At 61.9% G+C, this 15,242-nt stretch overlaps 1 protein-coding gene across 1 annotated transcript in view; it reads left to right on the plus strand.

The window, feature by feature from the left end:
- The window catches only part of LRP1 (LDL receptor related protein 1), an 89,101-nt gene that overhangs the window by 65,572 nt on the left and 8,287 nt on the right, over positions 1 to 15,242 (plus strand). Inside the window, 31 exon segments of the mRNA XM_068212551.1 lie at positions 8 to 148; positions 236 to 423; positions 911 to 1,094; positions 1,288 to 1,373; positions 1,626 to 1,745; positions 2,264 to 2,451; positions 2,861 to 3,066; positions 3,236 to 3,424; positions 3,815 to 3,877; positions 3,880 to 3,962; positions 4,377 to 4,470; positions 4,742 to 4,858; positions 4,949 to 5,068; positions 5,515 to 5,637; positions 6,708 to 6,833; positions 8,570 to 8,686; positions 10,400 to 10,506; positions 10,647 to 10,658; positions 10,660 to 10,780; positions 11,059 to 11,178; positions 11,622 to 11,744; positions 11,996 to 12,139; positions 12,217 to 12,351; positions 12,540 to 12,659; positions 12,975 to 13,246; positions 13,338 to 13,516; positions 13,732 to 13,838; positions 14,046 to 14,162; positions 14,245 to 14,421; positions 14,789 to 14,929; positions 15,037 to 15,210. Of these exon segments, the coding sequence (XP_068068652.1) occupies positions 8 to 148; positions 236 to 423; positions 911 to 1,094; positions 1,288 to 1,373; positions 1,626 to 1,745; positions 2,264 to 2,451; positions 2,861 to 3,066; positions 3,236 to 3,424; positions 3,815 to 3,877; positions 3,880 to 3,962; positions 4,377 to 4,470; positions 4,742 to 4,858; positions 4,949 to 5,068; positions 5,515 to 5,637; positions 6,708 to 6,833; positions 8,570 to 8,686; positions 10,400 to 10,506; positions 10,647 to 10,658; positions 10,660 to 10,780; positions 11,059 to 11,178; positions 11,622 to 11,744; positions 11,996 to 12,139; positions 12,217 to 12,351; positions 12,540 to 12,659; positions 12,975 to 13,246; positions 13,338 to 13,516; positions 13,732 to 13,838; positions 14,046 to 14,162; positions 14,245 to 14,421; positions 14,789 to 14,929; positions 15,037 to 15,210 (4,194 nt within the window).

The following is a 15,242-nucleotide window of genomic DNA, read 5'->3' on the forward strand; positions in this document are numbered from 1 at the left end:
CCCTCAGAGTATCCCACCTGTGGCCCCCACGAGTTCCGCTGTCAGAACGGCCGCTGCCTCAGCAACCGGCAGTGGGAATGCGATGGGGAGTTCGACTGCCACGACCACTCGGACGAGGCGCCCAAGAACCCGCGCTGCAGCAGCCCAGGTACCTGCTGGGGTCCTGGTGGGGTCCTGGGGGGGATAGCGGAACCCCAGCCACCCCCCACTGACCACCGCCATCTCGTCTCTGCAGAAAACAAGTGCAACGACTCCTTCTTCCTCTGCAAGAACGGGAATTGCATCTCCGAGGCGCTGCTCTGCGACAACAACAACGACTGCGCTGACGGCTCTGACGAGCTCAACTGCTTCATCAACGAGTGCCTCAACAAGAAGCTGAGTGGCTGCTCCCAGGAGTGTGAGGACCTCAAGATTGGGTACAAGGTAGGGGGCCACGTGGTGGGGGGCTGGCTGCAGAGGTCATAGAATTACAGAATGCCCTGAGTTGGAAGGGACCTACGATCGTTGTTGAGGTCCAACTCCTGCCCCTGCACAGGAGACCTCAGCAATCTCACCCTGTGCCTGACAGTTGTCCAAATGCTCCTGGAGCTCTGGCAGCCTTGGGGCTGTGCCAGCCAACAGTGCCTGACCACCCTCTGGGGGAAGAACCTTTTCCTGATATCCAGCCTAAACCTCCCCTGGCACAGCTCCTGCTGTTCCCTCTCCTTCCTCCTCCGCAGACGTGAGGGTTGTGTCTGTCCTGTGCCAGCTGGGCCAGAGACGTGACACGGGCGCTTCAGGCGCTGTTTGTGGATCTCAGCTGTCCTTGCTGAGTCTGCGTGTCCCATGGTGACACTTGTCACCTCCTAGCACCTGCCACCTCCCAGCGAGGGCCTTGGAGGTGTCTGACAGCTCCGGGTTGCTCCTGCAGTGCAGATGCCGTCCCGGGTTCCGGCTGAAGGACGACGGGAAGACGTGCATCGACATCGACGAGTGCTCCACCACCTACCCCTGCAGCCAGAAGTGCATCAACACCCTGGGCAGCTACAAGTGCCTCTGCACTGAGGGCTACAAGCTCAGACCTGACAACCCCACCAGCTGCAAGGCTGTCACAGGTGAGAGCCAGGTGTGGGCGCAGAGCCCAGGTTGTTCCTGGTGACCGTGGGATGCTCCTGGTGCTGGAGTTGGAGGGTGAAGTGGCTGCCTCCAGCTCGTGAGGGAGTGGAGCTGGGAGGGTGGCAGGTCTGCAAGGTTCTGCCCACATCCCAGCAGTGCTCCCCTGCCACTTTTCCCTCTTTGCCCGTGCAGATGAAGAGCCTTTCCTCATCTTCGCCAACCGCTACTATCTGCGGAAGCTCAACCTGGACGGCTCCAACTACACTCTGCTCAAGCAGGTGCGGGGTGAGCTGGGAGCAGGAGGCACACCAGCCCCATGTGGCTGGGATTTGGGGATGGAGCAGGCCCTGAAGGACACAGGAGCTGCCAGCTGAGGAGTTTGGGCTCTTGGGGAATGGTAGATCCATCTAAATGTCAGGAGGTCACTGTGAGCGAGGAGCAGGCAGGGAGGCTGTGGGCTCTATAAAACCCCCCAGAGCCCACGCCAGCCACTGAGGCTGCTGCAACCCTTCTCCCTCCCTGCTCTCCAGGGGCTGAACAACGCCGTGGCTCTGGATTTCGACTACCGGGAGCAGATGATCTACTGGACAGATGTCACCACGCAGGGCAGCATGATCCGCCGCATGCACATCAACGGCAGCAACGTCCAGGTGAGGACGTGGGGCAGCCCCTGGGGCACCCCTGGGCTGGGCAGCCGGGCCTCACCCACCTCCTGCCCCGCTGTGGGATCATTGCTGGGCTTTGGGAATCATCCCCAGTTGCTGTGGGATGTTTTGCAGCCCCCTGCCCTGAAATGTGGGACAAGGAAGTTTAGGGGAAGAGTCATGGAGTTGTGGAATGATTTAGGTCAGAAGGGATCTTAAAATTCATCCAGTTTCACTCCCCTGCCATGGGCAGGGACATCTTCCAGTATCCCAGGTTGCTCCAAGCCCCATCCAACCTGGCCTTGGACACTTCCAGGGATCCAGGGCAGCCACAGCTTTTCTGGGCAACCTCTGCCAGGGTCTCCCCACCCTCACAGGCAGGAATTTCTTCCCAAAATCCCATCTAAACCTAAGAGGGGAGTGAGAAAGAAGATCTGAGGTGGGGAGGGGGATGCTGTCGCCCCTGAGAGATCAGGGTTTGGTTCTCTCTGCTCAGCCCTGTCACCTCTGACTCCTCCTGGCAGGTCCTTCACCGCACAGGGCTCAGCAACCCCGACGGGCTGGCTGTGGACTGGGTGGGAGGAAACCTCTACTGGTGTGACAAGGGTCGGGACACCATCGAGGTGTCGAAGCTCAACGGCGCGTACCGCACCGTGCTGGTCAACTCGGGCCTGCGCGAGCCCCGCGCGCTCGTGGTGGACGTGCAGAACGGGTGAGAGCCTGGGGGACGTGGACCTGCTCCTCTGCTCTGGGAAGGGAGCTGTGGTCATCTTGCCGTAGCCCCAGAGAATGGGAGATGGGATGAAGTCTTCTCTCTTGGTCTCTGGGACACTGGGATGCTTTTCCCTACCCTGTGCCCGTGCACCTCCACTTATCACAGAGTCATGGTGTGGTTTGGGGTGGAAGAGACCTTAAAGACATCTCGTTCCACCCCACTGCTGTGGGCAGTCACCTTCCACTATCCCAGGTTGCTCCAAGCCCCATCCAACCTTGGACACTTCCAGGGATGGGGCAGACACAGCTTCTCTGGGCGTCCTGTGCCAGAGCCTCAGCACCCTCACGGGGAGAAATTTCTGTGGTTTCCAACTCAGCATCTCCCTGCTCTTCTGTTTCATCCCCAGCTACCTCTACTGGACGGACTGGGGGGACCACTCTCTGATCGGGAAGATCGGCATGGACGGCACCAACCGCAGCGTCATCGTGGACACCAAGATCACGTGGCCCAACGGCCTCACCCTCGACTACATCAACAGCCGGATCTACTGGGCCGATGCCCGCGAGGACTACATCGAGTTCGCCAGCCTGGACGGCTCCAACCGGCACACGGGTGAGAGCGCCGGGGCTCCCGGCGTGCCAGCTGGGGGTCAGCTCTTGGAGTGGGAGCCAGGGCTGCTGGGGACAGTCCCCAGCTCTGGCCACTCCTCTGTGTCCAGGCTGCTTCCTTGTGGGAGGGGAACAATGCACAGCCCCTCGCTGAGCGCCCGCTCCCCTCACAGTGCTGAGCCAGGACATCCCACACATCTTCGCGCTCACCCTCTTCGAGGATTTCATCTACTGGACCGACTGGGAGACCAAGTCCATCAACCGGGCCCACAAGACAACAGGAGCCAACAAGACGCTGCTGATCAGCACCTTGCACCGGCCCATGGACATCCACATCTACCACCCCTACCGCCAGCCCGACGGTGAGCGACGTGGGGAATGGATTGGTAGAAAACTCTCAAAGCCTGGCTGAAGGCTCACACAGCTGTATGCAAACCTTGAGATAAGAAATGCTGACTTAGACATGCCATGGAATAGGACGGACCTTATTGAGAGAGGAATGGAACTAGAAACAAGTTTCAAAGAGTGGCCTTGCAAATAAGACTGGATGCTTTAGAGAAATAGAAGTACAAATGCATTTCTCACAGAGCACGGCTTGGGGGTGCTGGGGAACCACCCCAGGAAAGGGACATGAAGGGACACCAGGTTGGGCAGGGGGAGCAGGAGCAAGGTGACAAGGGTCTTGCTGCTCCCATGCCACCCAGAGGATCCCCAGCTCGGTCTGACTTGCTGTTGTTCCCTGCTCTCCCCAGTTCCCAACCATCCCTGCAAGACCAACAACGGCGGCTGCAGCAACCTCTGCCTGCTCTCGCCGGGCGGGGGCACAAGTGTGCCTGTCCCACCAACTTCTACCTGGGCAGTGATGGCAAAACCTGCGTGTCCAACTGCACTGCCAGCCAGGTAAGCGCCTGCCTGCCTGTCCCTGCCTGTCCCTGCCTGTCCCTGCCTGTCCCTGCCTGTCCCTGCCTGCCTGGATATTCCCCATGCCTGTGTCCCTCCTGCCATGATCTCCCCAGGGGTGATGGGATATTGCACAGTCTTCTGTGGGTGCAGGCAGCACCTCCCTCCTGTGGCACTTCATGTCTGGGGGTGTCCAGGGGAGCCATAGACCCTCCAGCTCTGGAATGTTCTTCTGCCCCTCTCCTCGAACCCCAGGGCCTGGGTGGGGTTAAGGCTTTGCTCTGGGTCAGGATTTGGGAATACCCGGAAGGGACAGCACAGGATCAGTGCCCTTGAGTGAGCTCACTGGGATGAAATCTTTTGGGGTCCCCCTTCCTCATCCTGAACCATCTCATGAGCTCCTCTCTCCGTCAGTTTGTCTGCAAGAATGACAAGTGCATCCCTTTCTGGTGGAAATGCGACACCGAGGACGACTGCGGGGACCGGTCGGACGAGCCGGAGGATTGCCGTGAGTGCCAGGGGGTGACACAGCCCCACCGTGTCCCAGCACCCCATAGCTGTTGGGACAGCCCCATGGAGGGGAGGGTCAGTCCAGTAACAGGGTTCAGGGAGCAGTGGGACACATCTGTCCCTGTGTCAGGGTTGTCCCATGGAGGAGCCCAGAACTGCGTGCTGGGTCCCTGCCGAGGACCCCAGAAGGGTGGAGCGGGGGTTTGAGGTTGAGGTGTGCCCTGAAAATGCTCCTCAGAGCAAACCTGTGGCCCTGTGTTACCCCACAGCTGAGTTCAAGTGCAGGCCAGGGCAGTTCCAGTGCTCCACAGGGATCTGCACCAACCCCGCCTTCATCTGCGACGGCGACAACGACTGCCAGGACAACTCGGACGAGGCCAACTGTGGTAGGTTCCCTGTGTCCCCTGGTGACCCCCAGGCCTCCACAGCGTGGAGCTGCAGCCCGCCACCCCCTGACTGTGTCACCTCTTCCCCAGACATCCACGTCTGCCTGCCCAGCCAGTTCAAGTGCACCAACACCAACCGCTGCATCCCCGGCATCTTCCGCTGCAACGGGCAGGACAACTGCGGGGACGGCGAGGACGAGAAGGACTGTCGTGAGTGGGGGGCTCAGGGTGTCAGGTGGGAGCAAGTGTGGGTCAGACTGAGGGGCTCAGGTCTGTATCTTGAGGTGTTTGGCTCCCTAGGTTGCCCCAGGGCTTTCTCCATACCCCTGGTCTCTGCAGACCCTCTGTCCCCATCACCCCTACAGACGCTGCTGTTTCCTAGTGGGAATGAAGTCCTTAAGTCTCTTGAAGTGGATTTGGGCTGAGCCTGTTGCCCAGCTGAGCGATCTGGTGGCCTCTGCCCTGTCCCCCCATAGCTTGGAGTCTTCTGGGGCCATTTTATGGCTCTGCTCCATCTCCCCCACTGAGCACAGCAGCTCCAGTGATCCCTGGAGCATCCACACACCTCTCAACCCCACGTCTGCTTTTTGGGGAAAGGGGTGGCTGGCCCCTGCCTGCCCTGCTGCCCTTCCTGACACCCCTTCTCCCTCCTGCAGCGGAGGTGACCTGTGCCCCCAACCAGTTCCAGTGTGCCATCACCAAGCGCTGCATCCCCCGTGTCTGGGTCTGTGACCGTGACAACGACTGCGTGGACGGCTCCGATGAACCTGCTAACTGCAGTAAGGGACCTGTGTGGGGAGGGGGTTCTGCTCACCTGTAAAATACCCACACCGGGCGCCTCTGTGTGCTGGTGGGGTGGCAGGTCCCTGCTCAGTCCCTTCTTGGTCCCTACTTGGTCCCTGCTCTGTCTCTGCTCAGTCCCTGCCCACTTCTACCTTGGTCCCTCCTCAGTCGCTGCTCAGTCCCTCCTTGGTCCCTCCTTGGTCTTTGCTCAGTCCTACTCAGTCCCTGCGCAGTCCCTGCTCAGTTCTACCCCAATCCCTCCTCAGTCCCTTCTCAGTTCCTCCTCAGTTCTACCCCAATCCCTGCTCAGTCCCTGCTCAGTTCCTGCTCAGTTCTACCCCAGTCCCTGCTCAGTTCCTGCTCAGTTCTACCCCAGTCCCTTCTCAATCCCTGCTCAGTTCCTGCTCAGTTCTACCCCAATCCCTCCTCAATCCCTGCTCAGTTCCTGCTCAGTCCCTGCTCAGTTCTACCCCAATCCCTCCTCCATCCCTGCTCAGTCCCTGCTCAGTTCTACCCCAATCCCTGCTCAGTCCCTGCTCAGTTCCTGCTCAGTCCCTGCTCAGTTCTACCCCAATCCCTCCTCCATCCCTGCTCAGTTCCTGCTCAGTTCTACCCCAATCCCTCCTCCGTCCCTGCTCAATCCCTGCTCAGTTTGCCCCAGTCCCTGCTCAGTTCTACCCCAATCCCTGCTCAGTCCCTGCTCAGTTCTACCCCAATCCCTCCTCCATCCCTGCTCAGTTCTACCCCAATCCCTCCTCCATCCCTGCTCAGTTCCTGCTCAGTTCTACCTCAATCCCTCCTCAGTCCCTGCTCAGTCCCTGCTCAGTTTACCCCAGTCCCTCCTTGGTCCCTGCTCGGTCCCTGTGGGCAGTGGGGGATGGTGTTGGTGGCTCTGTCTGGATCTGTCCTGCTGGGATCCTCCTCCCCCGACTTCTCCCTGGAGAACTGCTTGGAAGGGAGGGGGATCTCACCCAGCTCCAGGCTGTTCATCAGCCCTGCAGAGAGCAGCACACCCCTGACCAGTGCTGATCCCTGCCCTGTGCCTGTGTCACTTTGTCCCCTCCAGCCCAAATGACCTGTGGTGTGGACGAGTTCCGGTGCAAGGACTCGGGCCGGTGCATCCCGGCACGCTGGAAGTGTGACGGGGAGGACGACTGTGGGGATGGATCCGATGAGCCCAAGGAGGAATGCGGTGAGCAGGGGCGGTGGGGACAAGCCACTGTCATCTTGTGTCCCTGTTCCCCGAGGGATGGGCTGGCCTGGCACTGGCTGTCTCCTCTGGGGTGCCCAGGAGTTCCAGCTGCTCCTTTTCTGAGTGGCATGGGCAGGGTTGGGTCAGAGGGAGGGCAGGGCAGTGCTGACCTCTGTCCCTGTCCCTGTCCTGTCCCTCCTCATGTTCAGGGCAGTGCTGACTTCTGTCCTTGTCCCATTCCTCCCCTCATTTGGAGCAGTGCTGATCCCATCCCTGTCCCATATTTCCTCTTGTACAGGGCAGTGCTGACCCCTATCCCTGTTCCCGTCCCTTCCTTCACCTTGTTTTGGGCAGTGCTGACATTCCTGTCCCTGTGCTGTCCCTCCCCTCATGCAGCAGAGTCCTCACACCTGTCCCTGTCCCGTATTTCCACTCGTTCAGGACAGTGCTGACCCCTGTCCCTGTCCCCTCCTGTCCCCTTGTGCAGGGCAGTGCTGACACCTGTCCCTGTCCCCATTCTGTCCCCTTGTGTGGGGTGGTGCTGCCAGGTGTCCCTGTCGGTCCCTTGCCTTGTTTGGGGCAGTTCTGATCCCTTCCCTTCCCTCCCTTCCCTTCCCTTCCCTTCCCTTCCCTTCCCTTCCCTTCCCTTCCCTTCCCTTCCCTTCCCTTCCCTTCCCTTCCCTTCCCTTCCCTTCCCTTCCCTTCCCTTCCCTTCCCTTCCCTTCCCTTCCCTTCCCTTCCCTTCCCTTCCCTTCCCTTCCCTTCCCTTCCCTTCCCTTCCCTTCCTCCTTCCCTTCCCTTCCCTTCCCTTCCCTTCCCTTCCCTTCCCTTCCCTTCCCTTCCCTTCCCTTCCCCTTCCCTTCCCACATTGCAGGGCAGTGCTGACCCCTGTCCCATCCTATCCCTGCCCTCCTCTGGGGCAGTGCTGACGCTGTCCCTGGCCCTGTCCCTGTCCCTGTCCCTGACCCTGTCCCTGTCCCATCCCTGCCCTCCTTTGGGGCAGTGCTGACGCTGTCCCTGTCCCTGTCCCTGTCCCTGTCCCTGTCCCTGACCCTGTCCCATCCCATCCCTGCCCTCCTTTGGGGCAGTGCTGACCCTGTCCCTGTCCCTGTCCCATCCCATCCCTGCCCTCCTTTGGGGCAGTGCTGACCCTGTCCCTGTCCCTGTCCCTGTCCCATCCCTGCCCTCCTTTGGGGCAGTGCTGACCCTGTCCCTGTCCCTGACCCTGTCCCATCCCATCCCTGCCCTCCTTTGGGGCAGTGCTGACCCTGTCCCTGTCCCTGTCCCATCCCTGCCTTCCTTTGGGGCAGTGCTGTCCCTGTCCCTGTCCCTGTCCCATCCCTGCCTTCCTTTGGGGCAGTGCTGTCCCTGTCCCTGTCCCTGTCCCATCCCTGCCCTCCTTTGGGGCAGTGCTGACCCTGTCCCTGTCCCTGTCCCTGTCCCATCCCTGCCCTCCTTTGGGGCAGTGCTGACCCTGTCCCTGTCCCTGTCCCTGTCCCTGTCCCATCCCATCCCTGCCCTCCTTTGGGGCAGTGCTGACCCTGTCCCTGCCCTCCTTTGGGGCACTGCTGACCCTGTCCCTGTCCCTGTCCCTGTCCCATCCCATCCCTGCCCTCCTTTGGGGCACTGCTGACCCTGTCCCTGTCCCTGTCCCTGTCCCTGTCCCTGTCCCTGTCCCATCCCTGCCCTCCTTTGGGGCAGTGCTGACCCTGTCCCTGTCCCTGCTGTCCCCCCAGACGAGCGCACCTGCGAGCCGTACCAGTTCCGCTGCAAGAACAACCGCTGCGTGCCGGGCCGCTGGCAGTGCGACTACGACAACGACTGCGGGGACAACTCGGACGAGGAGAGCTGCAGTAGGTGCCACCCCCCAGGCCTTGCTGTCCCCGGGGTGGAGCAGTGGAGAGGGGAGAAGTTTGGGCCCCCCCAGCCCTTCTTTTGCTGCCTGGGAGTGTCAGGCTGGTGGCTGGGAGAGCCAGCGTGTCCCCCAGCCAGGACAGCCCTGACTCCAGGGGTCTGGAGAGCCTGGCCCTGCAGAGGAGGGGGCTGTGCCAAAGAGACGCCCCAAGGGTGACGAGTGACACTGAAGGGGTGACCCCAACACACTCCCCGCAGGAGCATGGGGGCCCAGCAGAGTCACCTGAGGGCACCTTGTCTTGCTTTGCCACCAAGCATCACCCCTTGTGTCACCCCCTGCCTGCCAGTGGCTCCTGGGATGGCAGTGGGGACACACAGAGCTGTCAGGAGGGACCCGGCTCACAACCTCAGGCCTGGGCCAGTGCGTGGCGAGGCAGCTGATCCCCAGAGCTGGGGCAGAGAGTTCAGTGCTGCCTCTTGGTGAGCTCCTGCCCGTGTGCCAGCACCTGCCCCGCTGAGCGGCCAAGGAACACGAGCGTCCTCATGGACAAGACCATTCCCAGGGCTCCAGTGTGGCTCTGTCCCTCCAGAGGGGTTTAGGCTGCCCGTGGGATGGCACCTGGGTCTGCTGCCAGATCCTCTCCTACCCCACAGCACCCAGAGGGTTCCAGGCTGCCCGTGGGATGGCACCTGGGTCTGCTGCCAGACCCTCTCCTACCCTGCAGTGCCCACTGGGTCCCTCTGTCTTCCTGCAGCTCTTTAGGGTGCAGCTTTTGTTTTCTTTTCTGTTGATTTCCCGTCGTGTTTTTGAGTTTGTGCCATTTCACTTCATCTTATGTTTTTCTCCATTTTCACACTGTCGTTATGGGGCGCTCAGAGGTAGGTTCCTGCCAAAATCTTTTAATTCCATGTACAGTCTCTCTAAAACCAATGAAGACAATGATTTCTAGGTGAGGGCAGAGGGGTCAGGACTTGACAATCCTGGTGGATTTACTGAGCATCAGCACCAGCATCTCCCTCCACGGAGCCACAGCCAGGGAGGGTCTGACCCTGCTGCTCTGCAGGGCCTGTGCATGGCTTGGACTTGGCTCCAAAACCCATCCCCACCGTGATTCTCCCTGCTTCCCCTGCACCCCCTGTTCCCCTCTTCCCCCATAGTCCTGTGCTGTGACTGGGGGGTCCCTGTGCCCCGATACCCTGGGGGCTGTGGGGAGGGGGAGGGTCCCAAGAGCCATCCCAGGTGGGCAGCTGTGCCACGTGCCATCTTCCTGGATTTGGCGCTGGCTGTGCCAGTGAGCTGTGAGCCGTGTATCTGTCCCCATGCCTTGTGAGGGAGAACAGCCATGAGGCTCTGCCAGGGCACTGCTGCAGTTCCTCCTGCCTGGGGGGCAGCTGGGGTGGGCAGCAGTGGGGCTGCTGCTGCCCTGTGGAGAATGAATGACCTGGGGGACAGCCAGGCTGTGCGGCCACGGTGCCCCCCAAAACCCCCACAGGGAGCTGGGAGCCCTGGAGTGGGGTGGGAAGGGGCTGGGAGGTGGTACCAGCTGTGCCCCTCCGGCAGCTCCCACAGCTCTGCCTGTGCCCCCTGTCCCCAGTGCCACCGGCCGTGTGTCCGTGTCAGCCTGTGTCCCCCCAGCTGTTGGCCAGGGACACCCCCTGCCCTCACAGCCTGTCCCCAGGCTCAGGGCACACGCTGTGTTCTCTGTCCCCAGCGCCCCGGCCCTGCTCTGAGAGCGAGTTCTCGTGTGCCAACGGCCGCTGCATCGCGGGCAGGTGGAAATGTGACGGGGACCACGACTGCGCCGACGGCTCCGACGAGGTACGAGCAGCGCGGGGACACATCCCCCCTCTGCCCCTGCCGGTGGCCCTGGGGCTCAGAGCCTGGCTGTGGCAACAGGACAGGGGCCTGCCATGGCCACCCTGTCCCTGCTGACCGTGTCCCTTGCCCGTCCCCTGCAGAAAGACTGCACCCCCCCGCTGTGAGTTTGACCAGTTCAAGTGCAAGAACGGGCACTGCATCCCCATGCGCTGGCGCTGCGACGCCGACGCCGACTGCATGGACGGCAGCGACGAGGAGAACTGTGGCACAGGGGGTAATGGCAGAGCTGTGTGTCCCCCGGGGCTGCCTGTGTCCCCCACTCCCTGCCCTGGCGTCGTTGTGTCCCCGCTGCGGGTGGGAGCGCTCCCCCGTGTGTGTCCCCCTCTCTCTGCCCCTCCCTGGAGCATGCACGGACATGTATCCCAGCCCTGGAGAGCCCCTGTCCGTGCTGGAAATTGGAATTGCAGCCCCAGGCTGGGATTTTGGCAGCAGGGCAGGAGGAGCTGACGTGTCCCCTCTTGCGCTGTCGTGTCCCCTCTTGCACTGTCGCAGTTCGCACGTGTCCCCTGGACGAGTTCCAGTGCAACAACACCCTGTGCAAGCCCCTGGCTTGGAAGTGTGATGGGGAGGACGATTGCGGGGACAACTCGGATGAGAATCCCGAGGAGTGCTGTGAGTGACACTGCAGTGCTCTGCCCCAAGCCCTCCCATACCCCCGGATGGGGGGACAGCCCCAGAGCCTGAGCACCACTGTGGGGACCGGAGGGTCTTGGGGGGACCTCTGGCAGCTCCTCTTGGGGGTGGCCAGTGGGGCCGAGGGGCTGGAGGTGACTCTGGTTGAGGGACAGGAGTTGCAGAGGGGCTGAGTGGGGCGAGGGGTTGGTGGTGGGGAGGGGGCTGGGGGGGCTGGGGCGGGATGAGGAGAGGGCTCACGGCAGCTGGGCGATTGTCTTTGCTTCAGTCTCTTTGCTTCAGCCTCCGGAGCCCGCTCGCCCGCGTGGGACAGCCCTCCCCGGAGAGCGGGCAGAGGCCGAGCAGCAGCTCGTGACATGTGTGACAGCCTGGCTACGGCGTCTCCTTTCACCGTCACCGTTTGTTTCTGTTTGCTGGTGCAGTGAAATTCCAGTGTCCCCCCAACAGACCGTTCCGCTGCAAGAACGACCGGGTATGTCTGTGGATCGGTCGACAGTGCGACGGCATTGACAACTGTGGAGATAACACGGATGAGAAGGACTGCGGTGAGTGGGGCTGCCCACGGGCACAGCCCTGAACCTGCCTGGCCAAGGTGCCTGCGTGGTCACTGTGGCCCTTGGGATGGTCCTCCCAGAGCCCAGGGTTCAGCCCAGGTGTTGGGGTTGACTTTGCCCAGTCTTTCCTCCCAAAATCAGGGTGTGGATGCAGGGTGCCAAGTCCCTGCTTGCTCCCAGAGGGTCCCATGGGCATGGGTGCCCAGGACACGGGGGTCCCAGCTGCTGCCTCTCACCCGCAGAGTCACCCACGGCCAAGCCCAAGAGCTGCAGCCAGGACAAGAACGAGTTCCTGTGTGGGAACAAGAAGTGCATCAGCGCCAACCTCCGCTGCAACTTCTTCGATGACTGCGGAGACGGCTCTGATGAGGAATCCTGCTCCCACGGTGGGTGGGGAGCCGGGGGCCCGGTGGGGGCGGGGGAGCTCGCCGTGACACGCGTGTGACGGCGCGTCCCACCGCAGAGCACAAGTCATACGACTGCACGACCAACACCACCATGTGTGGGGACGAGGCCCACTGCGTCCAGTCCCAGTCCACCTCATACTGCACCTGCCGCAGAGGCTTCCAGAAGGTGCCGGACAAGAATTTTTGCCAAGGTACTTCCCGCTGCTGCTGGAGAGGGCTCGGGATCGGTCTGTGGGGTCTGGCATTGGTTTTTGACCCTGAGATGTGATTTCACAGCTGGGATGGGACTGGGGTGGCAGGAATGGTGTCCTTGGGGCAGAGTTGGGGTTTGTGGGGGCAGCCTTCAGTTCTCCCCCTGATCCTATCTCCCACTGCCCAGACATCAATGAGTGCCTGCGCTTCGGGACCTGCTCCCAGCTCTGCAACAACACCAAGGGCTCCCACGTCTGCAGCTGCGCCAAGAACTTCATGAAGACGGACAACATGTGCAAGGCAGAAGGTCAGGAGGGAACAGGGACCCACATGGGTTCTGGGTGTGCCCAGGACCATCCCCGGAGCTCCTGTGGGAGTCCTTTGCTCTTCCCTCCAACCCCCTGCAGCTCTGCCCACCCTTCTGGTACCACTGGTGCCGTCAGTCTGTCCATCCCCGGCAGAGTGAGCCCCAAGGCGATGACGAGCTCCCAGTGACTCTGTCCCTGTCCCAACAGGGAGCTGGGCTGAGCCCCTGTTCCTGTCTGAGTCCCCACTCCTCTCTGAGCCCCTGTTCCCAGTCCAGCCCATGCCAACCTCTCCTCCTCCTCCTCCTCCTCTGCAGGCTCCGAGCACCAGATCCTCTACATCGCGGACGACAACAAGATCAGGAGCATGTACCCCTTCAACCCCAACTCAGCCTACGAGCCAGCCTTCCAGGGTGATGAAAACGTGCGCATCGACGCCATGGACATCTACGTCAAGGGCAACAAGATCTACTGGACCAACTGGCACACGGGCCGGATCTCGTACCGGGAGCTGCCCGCCTCCTCCTCTGCCTCCACCGCCTCCAACCGCAACCGGCGCCAGATCGACGGCGGCGTCACCCACCTGAACGTGAGCGAGCTCCGCCAGGGCGTGGCGGGAGCGACGGGGATGGGCTGATGGTTTCCTCCTCCCTCACCTGTCCCCACTCTGCCCCGCACAGATCTCAGGGCTGAAGATGCCACGGGGAATCGCCATCGATTGGGTGGCCGGGAACATCTACTGGACGGACTCAGGGCGGGACGTCATCGAGGTGGCGCAGATGAAGGGCGAGAACCGCAAGACGCTGATTTCGGGGATGATCGATGAGCCCCACGCCATCGTGGTTGACCCACTACGGGGGTGAGGGACTTCCCATCCCTCTGCCCAGCCCTCACCACACTCCCCTCAGCACAAGCCCACCCATGTGTCCCAGTGTCACTCTCTGTGTCTTCTTGAGTTGCCCCGGAGTTGCCTGGTGACTCCAGGATGCCGTGGGGATAGTGTGGGAGGGTTTCTCCTCCGTGGTCATTGGGCTGTCCTGTTCCCCTGGGAATGACCTGCCTGTGTCCTTACAGAACGATGTACTGGTCAGACTGGGGCAATCACCCCAAGATCGAGACAGCTGCCATGGATGGGACGCTGCGGGAGACCCTGGTGCAGGACAACATCCAGTGGCCAACAGGTGAGAGAGACAGGTGACAGGAGAGGCGCAAAAGCCATGATGGGGACATGTTCAACCATTTGTGTTGGGGAGGGTTGTTCTCGGGGCTCAGAGCCCCTTCAGAGCCCCAGAAGGATGTAGGGCCAGTGGGGGTGCTGCTCTGTGGGTCAGTTGCTCGGGAGGGGCTTGGGGTGGACTGGGGGCTCACTGGGGGCTGTGTCCCCTCAGGCCTGGCCGTGGACTACCACAACGAGAGGCTGTACTGGGCCGACGCCAAGCTCTCCGTCATCGGCAGCATCCGGCTCAACGGCACCGACCCCGTCGTGGCCATCGACAACAAGAAGGGTAAGGGGTGCCCCGTGGGGGTCCCTGGCCTTGGACCCACCCCAAATCCCTGCCTCCACATGTCCCCTCCTGGCTTCCCCAGGGCTGAGCCACCCGTTCAGCATCGACATCTTTGAGGACTACATCTACGGCGTCACCTACATCAACAACCGCATCTTCAAGATTCACAAGTTCGGGCACAAGCCCGTCACCAACCTGACGTCCGGCCTCAACCACGCCACCGACGTCGTGCTCTACCATCAGTACAAGCAGCCGGAGGGTGCGTGGGGGCCGGGGACCCCCACCCTGCTCCTGGGGTGGTAGGGAGGTGCCAGGGACTGATATCTGATGTGAGGTGCCAGAGGGTGAGGGGGGCGTTGGCAGAGCTTGGGAAGAGAGGACTCAGACCCCCAGCTCCCTGCCCGAAGTGGGGGTGTCTGGGTGGGCAGAGCAGAGGGTTGGTGAGGTGGGTTGGGGGAGTCCAACTGCAGTGATGAGCGGTCAGGTGGCAACCTCAGGGCATGGGAGGGACACAGGGCTGTGGAGGGCAATGTCCTAGAGGTGCTGTGGAGCAAGAAGGGCTGTGGGTCACCACCCCGCTGTCCTCTCCCTGCTGTCCTCACCACCTGTGCCCTCCCCTCCCGCAGTGACCAACCCTTGTGACCGCAAGAAGTGTGAGTGGCTTTGCCTGCTCAGCCCCAGCGGCCCCGTGTGCACCTGCCCCAACGGCAAACGCCTGGACAACGGCACCTGCGTGGTCGTTCCCTCGCCCACCGTCTCCCCTGTCGGTAGGTGACGCCGGAGGAGGAGAGGATGAGGATGAGGATGAGGAGGGAAGTTGGGTCCTGCCAGCGCAGTCCTGCTCACTTCCATCCCCTCCGTGCCTCCCTCCCAGTGCCCACCACCGACACGTGTGACCTGGTGTGCCTGAACGGCGGCAGCTGCTTCCTCAACGCCCGCAAGCAGGCCAAGTGCCGCTGCCAACCGCGCTACAACGGGGACAAGTGCCAGATCGACCAGTGCTGGGACTACTGCCAGAACGGGGGCACCTGCGCCGCCTCCCCCTCAGGTGAGCCAGGGGGGTCACGGACAGATGGACAG

Source organism: Anomalospiza imberbis, chromosome 22, assembly GCF_031753505.1.
Source record: "Anomalospiza imberbis isolate Cuckoo-Finch-1a 21T00152 chromosome 22, ASM3175350v1, whole genome shotgun sequence".
Lineage (NCBI taxonomy): Eukaryota > Metazoa > Chordata > Aves > Passeriformes > Viduidae > Anomalospiza > Anomalospiza imberbis.